Source organism: Nyctibius grandis, chromosome 11 (assembly GCF_013368605.1).
Source record: "Nyctibius grandis isolate bNycGra1 chromosome 11, bNycGra1.pri, whole genome shotgun sequence".
NCBI classification, from domain to species: Eukaryota; Metazoa; Chordata; class Aves; order Nyctibiiformes; family Nyctibiidae; genus Nyctibius; species Nyctibius grandis.
Window position 1 is genome coordinate 17,747,374 of NC_090668.1, and position 14,466 is coordinate 17,761,839.

Below are 14,466 nucleotides of genomic sequence, written 5' to 3' on the forward strand. Positions count from 1 at the left end.
TTGCTGTCAGCTGCCTGTCGCCCGGCGGCTCTTTTCCCCTCAGGCTGCTGCCCGGAGGCTGCCGCGGGGGAGGCCCGCTGTTAGCAGCTGCGCGGGAGAGCCGTGCCACGGCCACCCGCGGCTCCCGGCCTGGCGTGGGTGGCCGACCCCAGCCCGGCGCGGATCTCACCGCCGTGAGGTGAGGTGAGGCGAGGAAAGCCGCTTCCGCCGGGCTGGCAGCTGGGCCGGGCCGGCGGGAGGCCGCAGCCCCTCGGGTGACGGGGCGGCGCCGCCATCGGCGCATGAGGGCGGGGCGGTGCGGTGCGGCGCCCTCATAGACGGTGGCCGTGCGGCGGCTCCGCCCTGCCCGGCCATGGACTACGCGGGTCTCGCCGAGGCGGCGGCCGAGAAGATGGGGCTGTACCGGCGGGACCCCGGCGGCTGGCGGGGCTGCCGGCGCACGGTGAGCGGGCGGGGCGGGGGCGGTGGCAGGAGGGGCGCGGGGCTGGCCCGGCGCGGCGGCTCAAAGCTTCCCCTGCCCGCAGAGCGAGGTTTCGGTGTCTTGGAGGCCTTCCGCGGAGTTCGCTGGCAACGTGTGAGTAGCCCCGGAGCCCCGCTGTCGTTTCCGAGATGCCGGTGTGCGGGATCGCCCCCGCGGTGCTGCCGCGGGGTGTTTGGGGCCAGGCAGGGTAGAGCAGCGGGTTTTGGTTTTGTTTTTGTACCCCGCAGGTACAGGGGAGAGGGGATCGTGCCGGCCAGCCCCCAGGATGTCTGGGAATGCATAAAGCCGGTGGCCGACGGGCGCAGGACCAAGTGGGACCAAAACGTGAAGGACTTCGAAGTCGTCGAAGCCATCAGCGATGTAAGTTCTTTAAAGCCGTTCTGGTGCGATTAATGCAGCGCTGTGTTCGGAAGCATTGGGCTCTGCACAGACCTTGTAGTGCCCCATGAGACAGCCTGTGTTATGTGCAGGGAGGTAAAAGGGTCTCAAGAAGCTGTACGGCCTCTCTGTCTGGATCACTCTGACAGCACTGGGATTGGGCATCTTTTTTTTTTCTTTTTTATGGATTGCTTATATTCTCTTAACAATGGCTTGTCTTTCTGACAGGAACTACTAATACGTTCTAAGCAGTGAAGTGTTCATGTCATCAGCCATTAATTCAGGCCCCGTCTTTCGCCGTGGTGGTACACGATGCTCTGCACTGCATGTGTCGCACTCTGCCTTTAATGGGCTGACTGATCTTGGGACCCAGCGCTTTGCCTCAGTGCCTCTGTCATTAAAATGGAGATGCTGCACTTGGAGCATTACAAATGAAAAGGGCTATGTATGAGCAGTAGTTTCTGCTGCTGAAGTTGTACAGTCTAATTTCCAAGTTTTTTTTTTGTTTTTAAGTGTGTCAGAACCTTAAAAGGGTATTGGATTTGGGTCCCCAAATCTGAAGTGGATGTAGGTGCTTGGAGGCAGCCAGGGTGCAAACACAACCAGTCCTAGGAATGTCTGTGCAAGTCCTGGGAAGATTCTTTTTCTTGGGGAAACCTTACAGGCATTTAGTATTTAATTGTAAACTTAAACTTTAGAAAAGCTGCAACCTACCACTTGAAATTCATAGACTTTATCAGACTTGCCAACAGTTACCAGTGTGGTAGAAACCTCTGTTTTGGGGAGCCTGTCTCCACAGAACCTCCACAGAAGGGGCTGGTCATGTTAAGGTTTCTGCAGTGTAACAAATCTGGGTATCAAGTTGTATTGCATGTGATGTGGTACTTCCTGGAAAGGACGAGCGTTTTAATTGTCCTATGAGCATAGATGTGCTAGATTTGCTTTTCAGCATCCCTTGGGGTATCTGTCCTTAAATAACCTGGAAGCAATGCATTTTTGCTCTGTTTTTCTCCATTAAACTGTCCTTCAGTAACACACCTTTGTGTGCCTTTTAACTGTGCTGATTTGCATTTTGCATTTGCATTTCGTTCATCAAAGGGTGTAATGGAACTCCGTGATACAGTGTATAAAGTGTAACTGAAAGAGTACCAGAAAGTACAGCGATTTTTCTGCTGTACTTTTGAAAGCATCAACTGTCATTACTCTGTTTTGTGATTTCCAGACTGTCTCTGTATGCAGAACCACAACCCCTTCAGCTTTCATGAGGATTATTTCACCAAGAGAATTTGTGGATGTGGTACTAATGAGGCAATGTGAAGATGGGACAATGCTATCTGCTGGTAAGATGCTTGTGTTGCCAACGTGTTCACATTATGTTCAGAGATAACCAGCAGCTACTGGAAATAAATTCAAAATAAGAAGTAACTAAGATGGTGTTTAGTAGTTGTTGATCTGATCTTGATCAGAAGATAAAGTACTAGTGGTCTCTCTGCATGGTTGAACTCGGACAGAGTCTATAAGTCATGTTAATGTTCAGATAATGATGGGTAGTGTTGGCCTGTGGTTTCTTCCCTCGCTATGCTTTTGAGATTGAATAAGTATTTAATTTACTATTAAGTTCTGGGGGGTTTTTTGTGTGTGCTTTTGTTGTTGTTTTTTAAGAATTTACAGAACTTTCTAAAAGGAGTCCTGTTTAGGCTAAATCCTGTTTTAACATTTTCTGCAATGCTGCTAGATTTTGTTGAAGCCATTGAATAAATGTATCACTCCTGTATGTGGAAATAATTGTTCTTATGAAACCAAATAGTGCTGATTATTAAGGGTCTGCCACTGCACGGAAGGATGTTTCCTTGTTTTTTTACTTTTATCCTGTTGTTTACCTGTTACAGGTCAGTGCTTTTATTGCCCCTCTGTTCAGCCGTCCCATTTTCCCATCTGTTCAGGAATGCCTTGCCAGGAATTTATGTACTTGCTAGAGTGCAGCTTCTCAGCAGTCAGGTGGCATATACCTCTGTGGCATGGATTTGTTGGAAGTAACTTGAATGACCTCTCAAGAAAAGCAATACTCTCACACAACATGGGTTCAGTGAAACCCCCTCAAAGTGTCTTGATGCTTAGTTCAGAGCTCAGTAACAATTGCTTCTAAATTTAACGCTTTGATTTCTCATTTCCATGGCCAGAATGGTTTCTTTTAATGGTCTTTTCTGACCACTTGTATAGCCCAGGCCCACACTGAAAAGGCTGTACTGCCACTCTTAAATATATTCTCATATAGTGAGTTTGCTTCTCAGCTGGTGCTTTGAGTACCACGGACTCTTTCCCATCTTCTGTGAAAATGAAACTTTTCTTGAATGTTTTTTCTTATAGCCACCAATGTGGAACACCCACTGTGTCCTCCTCAACCAAAATTCGTGAGAGGTTTTAATTTTCCCTGTGGCTGTTTCTGTATACCTCTTCCAGGGTAAGAAGTGATCTATTTGAATGTTATGTATTCTCAAGCCCTTCTTATCTATTGCGTGGTGTGTTTATGTGTATATGGCCACTTGTGGTCTGTAGCCTCTTGGCAATAACATGTTTCTGTCTTCTTTTGACTGGTAATCATTATGACTGAATGCCCTTTCTGTTCTCTGTTTTGTGCAATGAATTAGTCTCTCTTCACTTCCTAGAGGGAAGTCTCTAATGTTACAGGAACCATCATCACTGTAGGATTCTCGCTGACCTCTAAAGCAGAGATTCAGCAGAACATACAAGTATGGTCTTAATTTTTGATAAATGAGTATCTGGGTGTTTATTATATTGCCATAATTAATATACAGAATGATGTACCTAATTAAGGCCTAGTTTAACTGTAATTTGACTTGTGGGGATAGCCACATTCGTTGAAATTTGGAATTCGTGTCTGTTTGTTTTTTTTAAAAAAAAAGCCCTTGGAAATATCTATCATCAGGTAATGCATATAAGAGTCACTGTAAAGTTCTTAATGCTTTTAAACCACTGGCTATAAAAATCACTTGTATTGTCTTTGCAGGGAGCCAGATAGGACTCAGCTCCTCAGTTTCTTTCAGACTGATCTTGGTGGCTATCTTCCCCAGACGGTGGTGGATTCCTTCTTTCCAGCGAGCATAGCTGGATTTTACAGCAATCTGACCAAAGCTGTTAAAGCATTAAAAGCGTGCTGACATCACCAGCTGAGGGTAGGAAAAAGCCTGGCAGCTTGAGGGTAGAAATAGGAAGTTGGCCTTACAGGACTTTACTACCAGCAAGGATACTTAGGTAAAGGTGAAAGGGGAACAATGGATGGAGTAAAGTAAATTTTTAAAACAGCATTTTCTACCTGTCTCTATTCAAAGCAATAAATTCTTTTCTAGTACAATAGCCTTCATTTTCATAATTAGAAAAATACCACACCAGAGGCTGGAAGAATCCTGAAGGCAGCACTGCTGCCTGTCTGCGGACAGAAGATGCGCATACTAGATCTGTTCTTGGCTGCACTTTGTCAGTGTCTGTGAGGAGGACTATTGCTAAAATCCACTTAGCACTACAGCTCTAGGCAGGTGCAGGTCAGCCCTGTTTTGTCTCTGAAGCTCCCCGTAGACTCCTGTGGAAAAACGTTCCTTCCCCAAAAGAAGAGGTAGCTCTTTTGCTGCCAGCACTCATAGAGCTGCTGAGGTGCTTCAGTGCATCCAAGCTAGCAAACGGTAAAAGCCAGAACAAATTGGACTGTGTGAAGGATCCCACTTGTTTGTTCCAGCAGACTTAAGTACTAATGGTAAATATGCCTTAAGTGCTTTTTTTTCTAAATCAAAGTCTACCAATGCAAATCAATTCGTAGGTCTGTGGGTTGGCAAATAGACACACTTCCTTTCTCCTCCCTGTACCAAAACCAGTGATTTCCATAATGTCGTGAAACAAACTGCACTGACATAGTGGCAATAACTAAAGAGGATTAAGCACTTTACTTGCATTTTTTAAAATGCACTTGAAACGACCATTTTTAACTGCACTTGAATGTTTTTTGGTCTCTTGTGGTGAGAGGTTTTAACGGGTAAATAATCTTTTCTGTAGCTTAGTCTTGACTTGACAGGCCATAAGGGCATTGCTTTTTCTCTAAGACTGGTTTGCCTGACAGCGCTATCTTGGGAAATCAGCTCCTGATCTTCTGTGCAGTGATGTGTCCAGCTTTAGAAAATATTTATGGTGCTGGTTACTGCAGGAATGTCAGACATTACTATGGATTACATATAATTACAAAAGGAAAACTAATCACTGAATTAGGAATTTAAATGCAGGTTGTGATTTTAAATGCTGTAACTCAATTATTTAACATGGTTAATTTGCTCTGCTTTCTGTCCCTGTATTTGTTTTATATTTAGCGTAGGGCATGGACTTGCACACAAAGTTTCCCACTGTAAATCTCACCCTATGGAATAGATTTCTCAAGGAAACAGTTTTTAATAGTCTCCTTTGTGTACGAAGATGTAAAAACTTGTATGAGTGATGAAATAAATATTTTTCTGCTACATCTTGCTGTTTTTCCTGGGTCATCCTTTAAAATGGTTCCTCCTGCACCTGCTTTGCTATCAAGGAAACATAAAAGCCACTTGGACCTCTAGCATCTCTCTGAATTTAAGGCAACAAGGCAGGGAAAAGTCTTCACTCCTGTTTATGCTCCCCACTAACTGGAGATAAAGGTGTTTTGGTGAGATCACTCACCCTCCCAACTTCTTTGCCCTTAGCTGGTACTTATTTCCGATTTAGATTGCTGCTTCCTCTACTTACAAAGAGTAACAAGTTCACAAGTGCTTAGAGAGCACTGCCAAAATGCTGATAGCAGCATTTAAAGCATAGATTTATCTCCAAGTTATATAGTGGTTCCAGAATAAACGTTTGGATTCAGAACTTTTAATTCCCAAATACTCTCACAGGTGCTTTCCCTTACAAAATTAACACAAAGCCATTTCAGAAAATGTGTGGTTAGAAGGTAAGGGTTGGTTCTAAATGGTCTTGTTACTCTCCTGCTGTTTGCCTGCTGGAGGTGAGATGGCTCTGTTATCTGCTAGTAGAAAGTTACCCTAGACAGGTTTTGACTGTTCTGGCTGTTCCATGGTTTGAATAGAAAAGCTGGAGTTTTCCAGGGCATACTGTTATTTTGATACACAAAGTTGCGTCCCCCTTTCTCTGCCCTTTACACATTGATAAGGCTTTTCCTTTGCTGCAGTGTTTAGTCGTAGGCTTGTAGACACATTTCTTCCTCCTGAGAAATGTAGACACATTTCTAAGACTTGTAGAGTAAGACTGAAAACTTCACACAGAATGCGTCCCTGATATTTGTTAAGTTAATGGCTTAAAATAGGAGAGCACTATAGCTGTCACATAATTTATTACAACCAGTATATTCTTAATAAAGTCGTTATTTTATAATTCTACACTTTGTAACATCTGTTTCTGAGTATTGAAATAAGAATCACGCACATTTTGTGCACATCTTATTTTATCCCGGACAGCTTGCTCTGTAACTGGCAGTAAGATCATGTGCGCTTTTCCTATGCGCTTTCTGAGTATCTTGCTGTGCTAGCCAAATGGCTGCAAGTAATAAAATCCTTTTTTGTTTGTAATATGGGCAGTAGTCTAATTCCTTCTCTTACAAAGTTTCAGGTGACTTGGTGGTAACAGAGCTTGGATTCTTCCTCTTGATGGTAGCTGCGATGGGCCCATCAGGTAATGCCTTGATTATATTCCATGCTTCAAAACGAGTGAGTCCTTGCATGGCAGTTGTGTGCACTTGTAATAGCTCATCACCGGGCTGAACAGGGCTGCTTTGTTCTAATGCAGTCCCTGGAAAAAGAAAATTAATTTCCTTTAATTCTTTGTGTGGAGGAGTCTTTAACGGATCTCTTACTTATCAAGGATCACCAGCATGTTTAGTATAAACCACCTGGTCTCAGCAGGCAACAAATTACTGGCACTGCACAGAACAATGCTGCATTTACAGAAAATACAATTTTTGTGGGAATAAATCAGTAGTCAGTTATGAACTGCACAAGTTTGCATCAGCTAAGAATCTGCTGTGTACACATTTAAGTGTGTTTACCTTTAAATATCCTGTTGATGATGATGGGTTTATCTCCATGAATAGAGCCCTTCCCTCCTTCCAGACTGAATCCTAAACCAGCAGGTGTTTTTTCTAGAGTTACAGTGCAGATTGTATCTTCAGTTGCTGGAAACAAATGGAAAGTTAGCAGATGGACACCACATAGTCTGAAAAGCTAAAACATCTGTTACAAAAAATTAACTTCTGTTTTGTTTGCAAAGGCACCACAAACTGCCAAATGAAAGAGAAAACTACAACTTTTAATTCCTCATTTTGTCATTGTGTAAGGCCCTCTGGAAGCTAGGGAGAGAAAGCTGTGTTTGAATTCATGGCAGAATGGAAATATAAAAATAAAAGCTGGTGACATTTGCTAGAATTAGAAAAATCTGTTCAATGCACAAAATTTAAGGTAAACATGTTTGACTTGATGTTAGTTATGAAATTGTTATCAACTACAAAGCTGCTAATGCTTATTTGTGGTATGTAACTAAAGCTACAGGTCTCCAGATTATGCTTTAGAAAAAAAACCACAAAAGTATCTTAAGAACGTGAAACATTCTGCAAAAATCTGACCTTGCTATGTTTCAGCTGTAGCCACCTGCTGTATCAAACAATAGCACATTGTTTGTTCAAACCATAATTGCCTTTCACAGGGAAAAAGTCTTGTAAACTAGAATCTACTAATCTATTAATGTTAGAATAATCACTGTTCATCAAGTTGTCATTATACCTTCAATTAGATGTGTTAATACAATAATAGTCTTTGTACGTCTACAGAAATTCATACAGAGGAACACACTTGTTTCTTTTCAGAGGGTTCCTTTTTTTTAGAAGTCCATTAATTCTTTCCCTTTCCAACAAAGTTATTCCAAATGTTTGTTTCAGGAATGTTTTATTAACTATGCTGTATTTAATCACGGTTCTCAGATTTACACAGCCAACGCTGAGATGCTTTATGTATACCCGGATTTCAGGTGATGAGTAAACGGCAGAGGGGGGCTGCATGGCAATGCCACTGAACTTACTCACCAGACTCTTGTGAGACATCACTTGCTACTGAAGATGTACTAGAGTTGATTGAAACATTGAGATTTTTTTCTCCATCTTTAGCTTTTCTAGTGACAACAACAGCTTGTCTGGGTTGTCGAGCCTGTCGCATGATTGCTGAGGCATCGTTGTGAGTCGCACCTTTAAGAGACTTTCCATTAATGGATAGTATTTCATCTCCCTTCTGAATAGTTCCTTCCTGAGATGCTAGTCCATTGGGAAACACTTTGTGAACCTATTGAAGAGCCCAGTCACCACACAGGCACACAAAGAAAGAGGGGGAAAAAAAGGACAAATCATTAAATCACTCAGTTAATACTTTTTACCGTGTGCATTTTCCATTCTTTGCCAGGAACAAGTTGCTTGTAGCATGTTTCAGGACTGAGGACTGAATAAATTTGTACAGAGAAGTTCTCCTGGGCACAGCGCTCCTCAAGCAGCTAGGCAATCTGTTTAGCCCCAGTATTAGATGGCTAAAGCCTTGCTGCCCATGGTACATACCTTGCCTATGCTACTTCCTGACCCTCTCGCTGCTCTGCTAGAGGGAGGAAGAAGGTGTGAAGCTAGTCTCTAGCTTTCAGACCCCTTACATGTCTATGTGCTCACCTCATTCCTCCTGACCACCCTGTATGGTCTCCTGTAAGCATGTGAATAAGGTGTTGGTTACTTCCTGCTGAGGGCTGTGTGACTGCCAGTCGCCTGGAGAGGGCAGCTCTGTGCAGAAGGATCCTGTTTTCACCCATTAAGACCATGATTCTTCTAACCCTATCAGTACAGCTGTCTGATTATGCCAAAAGCCAACCTCTGTAGTAGAAAACCAGTAAGTTATATATTTTTAGATAGAGTAGTTGGTTTTGGAGTATTTTTTAAGAAAGATGCTACTTACTGTTATCGCTTTGTTTTCTAGATCAATGCCCCCTGCCAGGCTGAATCCAAGCCCGGTATCTTCCTCTTTATGCAAAATTGTAACGTGTATATCATCAAATTCCTAGGCAGAGAAAGAAATAATGTCAAGAACTTCCCAACAGATAGGTCAAGATGATTGGAAAATCAGCATGTTTTCTTTCTGTCCATTGTGCATTTTATAATGAGACTTAGTGGCATAAGCATAATACTGAGACATGTTTAATATTTGGTTTTGATCAAGTTTACCTATCAATTACCTATTTTATAAAATACTATTATGTGACTAAAATTGTTCTGATTTGGTAAACAGGTTATCAGTTGGATCTGGACCATAAATTGAATTATATTAAAGAGTATATATGTACTGTAGAAACAGAAAATACTGCTGAATCATGTTAGAAGACCTTTTAATTGAAAAAGTGGAAAAAGAATTTGGCATACAACTCGTGATTATAAGTGTCACAGCATAAAAAATTGCTTCTCAGTCTTATTTTTATTTTTTAAAAATGTTCTAGTTAACAGGTAGAATAAGCTGTCTCTGACTGTTATTCCAAAGATGAGTTTGTATGGAGTAACAACGTAGTTTCCTAAGGAAACATGGCTTTCTTGACCACAATTTCACAATTGTGTTCAGTATGTTAGCAGTTTTAGTTACATCTTTTGATACTGTGTCTTGTTTCCTTCCACAATTGAATCCACTGGCCAGCTACAATCAGGCAGAACGTACCTGCTGCTCAGAGATTGTCCTGAAAATTCCATGAAAACAGATGACTTGATATGAGAGGCTAATGTCCCATTGAGGGCAACATTGCAACATCGCTTTTACTGCTAAGCAGACCAAAAATATCAATGTGGGATGTTGACAGGAAACACGAATTGATACAAAACTTGGCATTCATAAATTTTGCTTGTCAAACTGCTTTTTGATTGCAACATACTAGCAAAGTTTGATATAATCAGTAAGAATTTGTCTCTGACACGAGAATATCTCTACCTAGTATTGTGATAGGCAGACATGAATTCTCTACCCATGCTCCATGCAATACAGACACAAACCAGGACTAACCTGGCAGATACGTCACCGCGGTTAGCTAAGAGGCAAAAGCTGTATTAGCTTAGGCTTATTGATGCGTTGATGCAGTTCTGCTGCTCTTGCACAGCTTGGAGTGTTTTAACACAGCAAGCACGTAGCTGCCAGCAGAAGCTGAACTGTTTTCAATGCAGAGCTCTGGGTGTTTTCTGCTTTTTCTTTGAGTGTGAGCAGTCTTTAAACGTCTTTCCAGTTCTGAAATGCACACATTTAACCTTGATTCTGACTTATTCTGAGCTTTATTGCAATTTTAGATTAATCCAGTAAGATTAAAGGTTGCTCAGTATCCCAAAAATAAGGCATTGCGTATCTCAGACTGGCAACCCAAATAGAAAGAAAGGCCTCCAAAATATCAGTGCCTACTTCTGCATACACTGACCTTACCTGCTGAATAACTGTTATCCCATTAGTTAAATGGGTATTGCTCTTAGTTATTTTTGAAGACTTCTTCAAGGTTTTTGATCAAAAGAGCTAAACATTACTACTGGTACATACTGAGATGACTGTTTTATTTGTTATAATATCAAGTTGCAAAGATTAACCAGGCACATCCACTCCACAGCTTTCTGAAAATCATACACAAAAAGAAAAAACAGGTTTACCTTTAAGGTTGCTTCATCTAGCGATTTTACTTCCTCTATAAGCTTTGCTAACTCTTCAGGGGAAAGCAGAGAGATGACAGACTGCCCTGACACACCGGATGCTTGAGGTGAGCCATGTTCCTGTTTGTCTTCCTCTTTCTCGTTGTCTGCTAGGCTCACTGTATACTCTCTCAACTCGGAGAGGCTGTCCCATTGTGACAGGAATAAAAAAGAAACGTTGGGTTATGAAAGAACATACCCAAAAAAGCATAGCACAGACAATTTTGGAGCAGTCATCTTTTGATCTTATCAGCATTTAATTGGGGTGGTAGCTCCTATAGTAAGTATTATAAATACATACAAATGTATATTAATCATGTTAGCTTAACAGAATTCGGTTCCATCACATAAAAGAATAGGAGTAATCTCTTGGCCCCAGGCAAAACCAGACTTAAATCTCCTTTATCATGGAGATTCTAGAAATATTCCTCCTTAAGTAGGAGGAAGTGTGAAATGTACATGCGCTTATGTAGTACAAATTAAAAACAAGTGTAAAGGTCATGTGAGTCATTCAACCTTTGTGAGCCAAAAAGTTCTTAACTTAGTCTGTGCTTTACTGTTGTGTACTACTACCTTAGAACGTTAATCTGTCAGTGAATCAGCACAGATGCTCACCAATGCTGATCTGCAAATCCGATTTTTAAATATGGTATCTTACTTTAGAGAAAACCCAGTGTCCAGGTGATGATTCTCACTTGCAGGTGAGAGAGAAGTCCCGTCCTCCTCCACAGAGGACTGAGACAATCTGTCCAGACTTTCCCATGCACTGTTTCCAGAAGAGACTGAAGACTGAGGAAGGCAAAGCAAAGATTTCATTAAAGCAGATGACACCTGGTTACTGATGGAATAGATTTTGCTACACTTTTCATCATATGGCTTCATCATCTCACAAGACTGTGTAGCAGTAAGTGGGAAGCTTCGTGATCTTATGCTGTGTGCTTTTGCTACCGATACAAGATGGGAAGTTGCAATGGCTTCTGTAGTTAAGAGACCCGAAGAATTTTCAATGTTGGCATTGTTGCTTTTCTCTGAGCTGGCTGCAAGGACCTCCCTGGGAGAGGAAGATCTATCTAGGCTCTTTGTACCCATGACCACAGGTGTCTTTGACTGTTGTTGGCTAGTTTCACAATGTTGGAGAAAGGCTTGGTTTAAATGGGCTGGAGCCACTTCTGACCCTGTTGCACTGGGAGAGTGTTCTTTCTGGACTGACGGTTTCAGGCTAAACCTTCGGTGTATTTTTTCAGGTGACTGCGGAGCATTCAAGGATTCAAATGAGCTTATTCTTTGTTTTATTGATGATCCCCTAGGAGAGACATGGGATAAGCTGGATTGCTGTTCTTTGCTGGAAATACTCTCAAAGTCAGGAGTACTTTGGTCTGCCTGTGTTTTTAGATCTGAATTTGCTTTCCTCAATCCTTTCAGGCTTTGGCGAAACCAGGCTGGCTTAGGTGCAACAGGAGGACCCTTTTTCACACTGTCATTTTCATCTGAATTTAGGCCTTTTGAACCAACTATTTCAGATTCCAGTTTCTTCAGAACTGCCTCTGAGTTGCATCGATTTTGATTCTCTTTCTTTGTGTCGATGCCAGGTTGCAAATTTAAGTGGACGTTGTCTTCACTCATGGTAGGATTAAATAAGCTTTTTATGCAGTCGGAAATTTTAACCCAAGGGTCTTCTGTTGTTGTATCAAGACTATAATCTACCCGTGCTTGTCTTTTGAGTATAGGCCTTTGTATTGATGAAAGTGGATTCCCTGTATTTGAGAAACATTGATTATATACAAGCCTCCTTCTAACTCTCCTTCTCCATCCCTTATTGCTATTAATTCATTAAAATTGATCTTTATTCCAGCATCCAATAGGTACTTTTTTAAGTTTCTAAAAAGTTTAAACTTTTTTAAAATTCAGAACTCTTGATCTATAAGTTCTGATTCTTGACAATGAAATTAAATGAAAAACAAGGCTCTTCCGTACTTACATACAAGATCCCTTTTCTAAAGGGCCTGCAACTTCTAAAGGTAACCTGAAATTCTGGGGTGCTGAAGTCATGATATAAGTTATAACAGTTAAAATAGAAGGCTAAAATTGCAATGTCGTTTGCAGCCTGAAAAAGCTGGTGTGACAGTACATTCTTTTAAAAAAGTCATTTTTCTTTCATACCTTTATAAGTATATCCTGCTCTAAAAAGACTCTCCCATGAAGAACTTCGATTAATATTTATGCTTCCTTAAATTTGTGCAGGCACTTCCAGTTGTATTTTTGTAGTAAGTAAAAACTTAATTCTAATATAAGAATCAGTCACAGACTGATTATGCATTTTAATGTTAGACATGGTAGAGCTGAATGGCAGCAAACTTTTGTTTGTGCAGTTGCACGCTGTTATCTGCTTCAGTGTAAATAAAAATATTTTTTTAAGGCACCATTATTTCTTTAATAATCTGAGACAGAAGTTACAGGATTACATCATGGTTGAGATTGTCTTGTTCCCTTAACATTAAGTTTCCTTAATTCTGACTAGCACAAGATACTAACTTCTTATCAGTGGTTTGTACCATTGCAACACTTGAGCTTTGAAACTATGCATAAAAATCTCCTTTAGAAATGCTAAAACTAACCTTTAATATAAAATTTTCAATGCAAATAAGCAGTTTCATCTGAAGAAATACAGCAATAGTGTACCTGTCCATCAATACATTTACAATAAAACATCTATTATGCTGCTTTTTATATGGTTTCCCCTTTTCTTCAAAGATTAATCAATAATTTGAAATTTCATCTGTTCACCCCAAAATTTACAGATATGAATTGAAGTCTACATTTAAAGAGAAAGGTGAAGTCAGCTTGATACTCATTTTGGAATCCAAACTTAAATGCTAGGTTCAGCTGCAAAAAAAATTCATGGAATTAAACATACCTAAGTCTGCTTTTCTTTCTTGATCTCTGCCTGCTGGAACAGCAGTTATGTGTTCAGTATCATATGCTGCAGGAGAAGTGGTAAAGACGCTGTGGGTTACATCAGTTTGATGTCCCTCTAGTATTGGTTCTCCAACTTCCTGCTGAACAAACAGGAAATAGAAATGTGTCAGAATGTAATTATACAAACCACACTATAGATGAATCTGAAACCTCCCCCCCCATATTTTCATTTGTTTTTAGTCTGAAAAGAAATATTGAATAGGAATCAAGCTCTCACTTCTGCTTGGGACATAATCCTCATAGGACTTAATTTATTCTATATTTTAAGAGTGCTGTCATGGTATTTTATGGTTAGACTTGTAAACACACTGTGAAAAAATGCAATTAACATCTCAAAAATTTGGTAATAAGCTTTATAATAAACTAAAAGACTGCCTACTATAATTTTCTATTTTTGTAAAATCAGCCATTCAGTAGACTTTTGCAAACCAGCCAAGCAAATTTCCTCTAACTTCATATTAAACTCTCCTTTCTGTTGGAGCCTTTTGCCCTCAAGCACAAGCTAGACAAGCTAAGTCGTTACTGCAGTTTCAGAGCTCTCCCTTTCTTGTTTTTGGCTGAAAACAAAGAGTGAGAGGATTAGTTTGAGGTTGCAGTAAATGCCACTCTCAACATCATTAACACATTCTCTGAAATTACTTGATTCCTTTGTAACCAATGATGCCAAGTTACCATCTGCTCTGCTGTGACACTGGAAGTGCTCTCTGCTATGTAGGTAAGCTCCAGGATTACTGATAGGAACCAAAACCAAACAGGACAGAGAGTGAAGGTCTAGAAACAAATGAGATTGTCCTGAAAAAAATCAGTAATTAAAAAATTTCTTGGCTTTTCTGTAATGGGGTGGCGTTTGTTATGC

General features: G+C 40.8%; 2 protein-coding genes across 4 annotated transcripts in view; one reads left to right on the forward strand and one right to left on the reverse strand.

Annotated features, from left to right (window-relative positions):
* Positions 1-352: 352 nt before the first annotated feature.
* On the forward strand, positions 353-5,238 carry STARD5 (StAR related lipid transfer domain containing 5). Its single transcript, XM_068410590.1, has 6 exons — positions 353-442; positions 525-574; positions 709-841; positions 2,082-2,199; positions 3,227-3,320; positions 3,888-5,238. The coding sequence occupies exons 1-6, from the start codon at positions 353-355 to the stop codon at positions 4,036-4,038; spliced, it is 636 nt and encodes a 211-aa protein (XP_068266691.1). The 3' UTR covers positions 4,039-5,238.
* A 1,238-nt stretch (positions 5,239-6,476) lies between these two features.
* The window catches only part of IL16 (interleukin 16), a 37,527-nt gene continuing 29,537 nt past the window's right edge, over positions 6,477-14,466 (reverse strand). For 2 of the 3 annotated variants that reach the window (XM_068410507.1, XM_068410509.1), the window contains 7 exons: positions 13,549-13,690; positions 11,293-12,388; positions 10,596-10,779; positions 8,884-8,985; positions 7,980-8,232; positions 6,951-7,076; positions 6,477-6,694 (listed from right to left, as the gene is read on the reverse strand). In XM_068410507.1, the coding sequence (XP_068266608.1) occupies positions 6,501-6,694; positions 6,951-7,076; positions 7,980-8,232; positions 8,884-8,985; positions 10,596-10,779; positions 11,293-12,388; positions 13,549-13,690 (2,097 nt within the window). In that variant the 3' untranslated portion in view covers positions 6,477-6,500. The remainder of the gene's footprint in view (positions 6,695-6,950; positions 7,077-7,979; positions 8,233-8,883; positions 8,986-10,595; positions 10,780-11,292; positions 12,389-13,548; positions 13,691-14,466) is intronic. The other variant, XM_068410508.1, reaches the window with a different exon arrangement.

What these genes read in the sequence shown, in the direction of transcription:
- STARD5 (XM_068410590.1), top strand. Translation starts at nt 353, where the DNA reads ATGGACTACGCGGGTCTCGCCGAGGCGGCGGCCGAGAAGATGGGGCTG. An exon ending in GGCGGGGCTGCCGGCGCACG is followed by an intron (nt 443 to 524) that starts GTGAGCGGGCGG and finishes CCCTGCCCGCAG; the next exon opens with AGCGAGGTTTCGGTGTCTTG. An exon ending in TCGTCGAAGCCATCAGCGAT is followed by an intron (nt 842 to 2,081) that starts GTAAGTTCTTTA and finishes TGTGATTTCCAG; the next exon opens with ACTGTCTCTGTATGCAGAAC.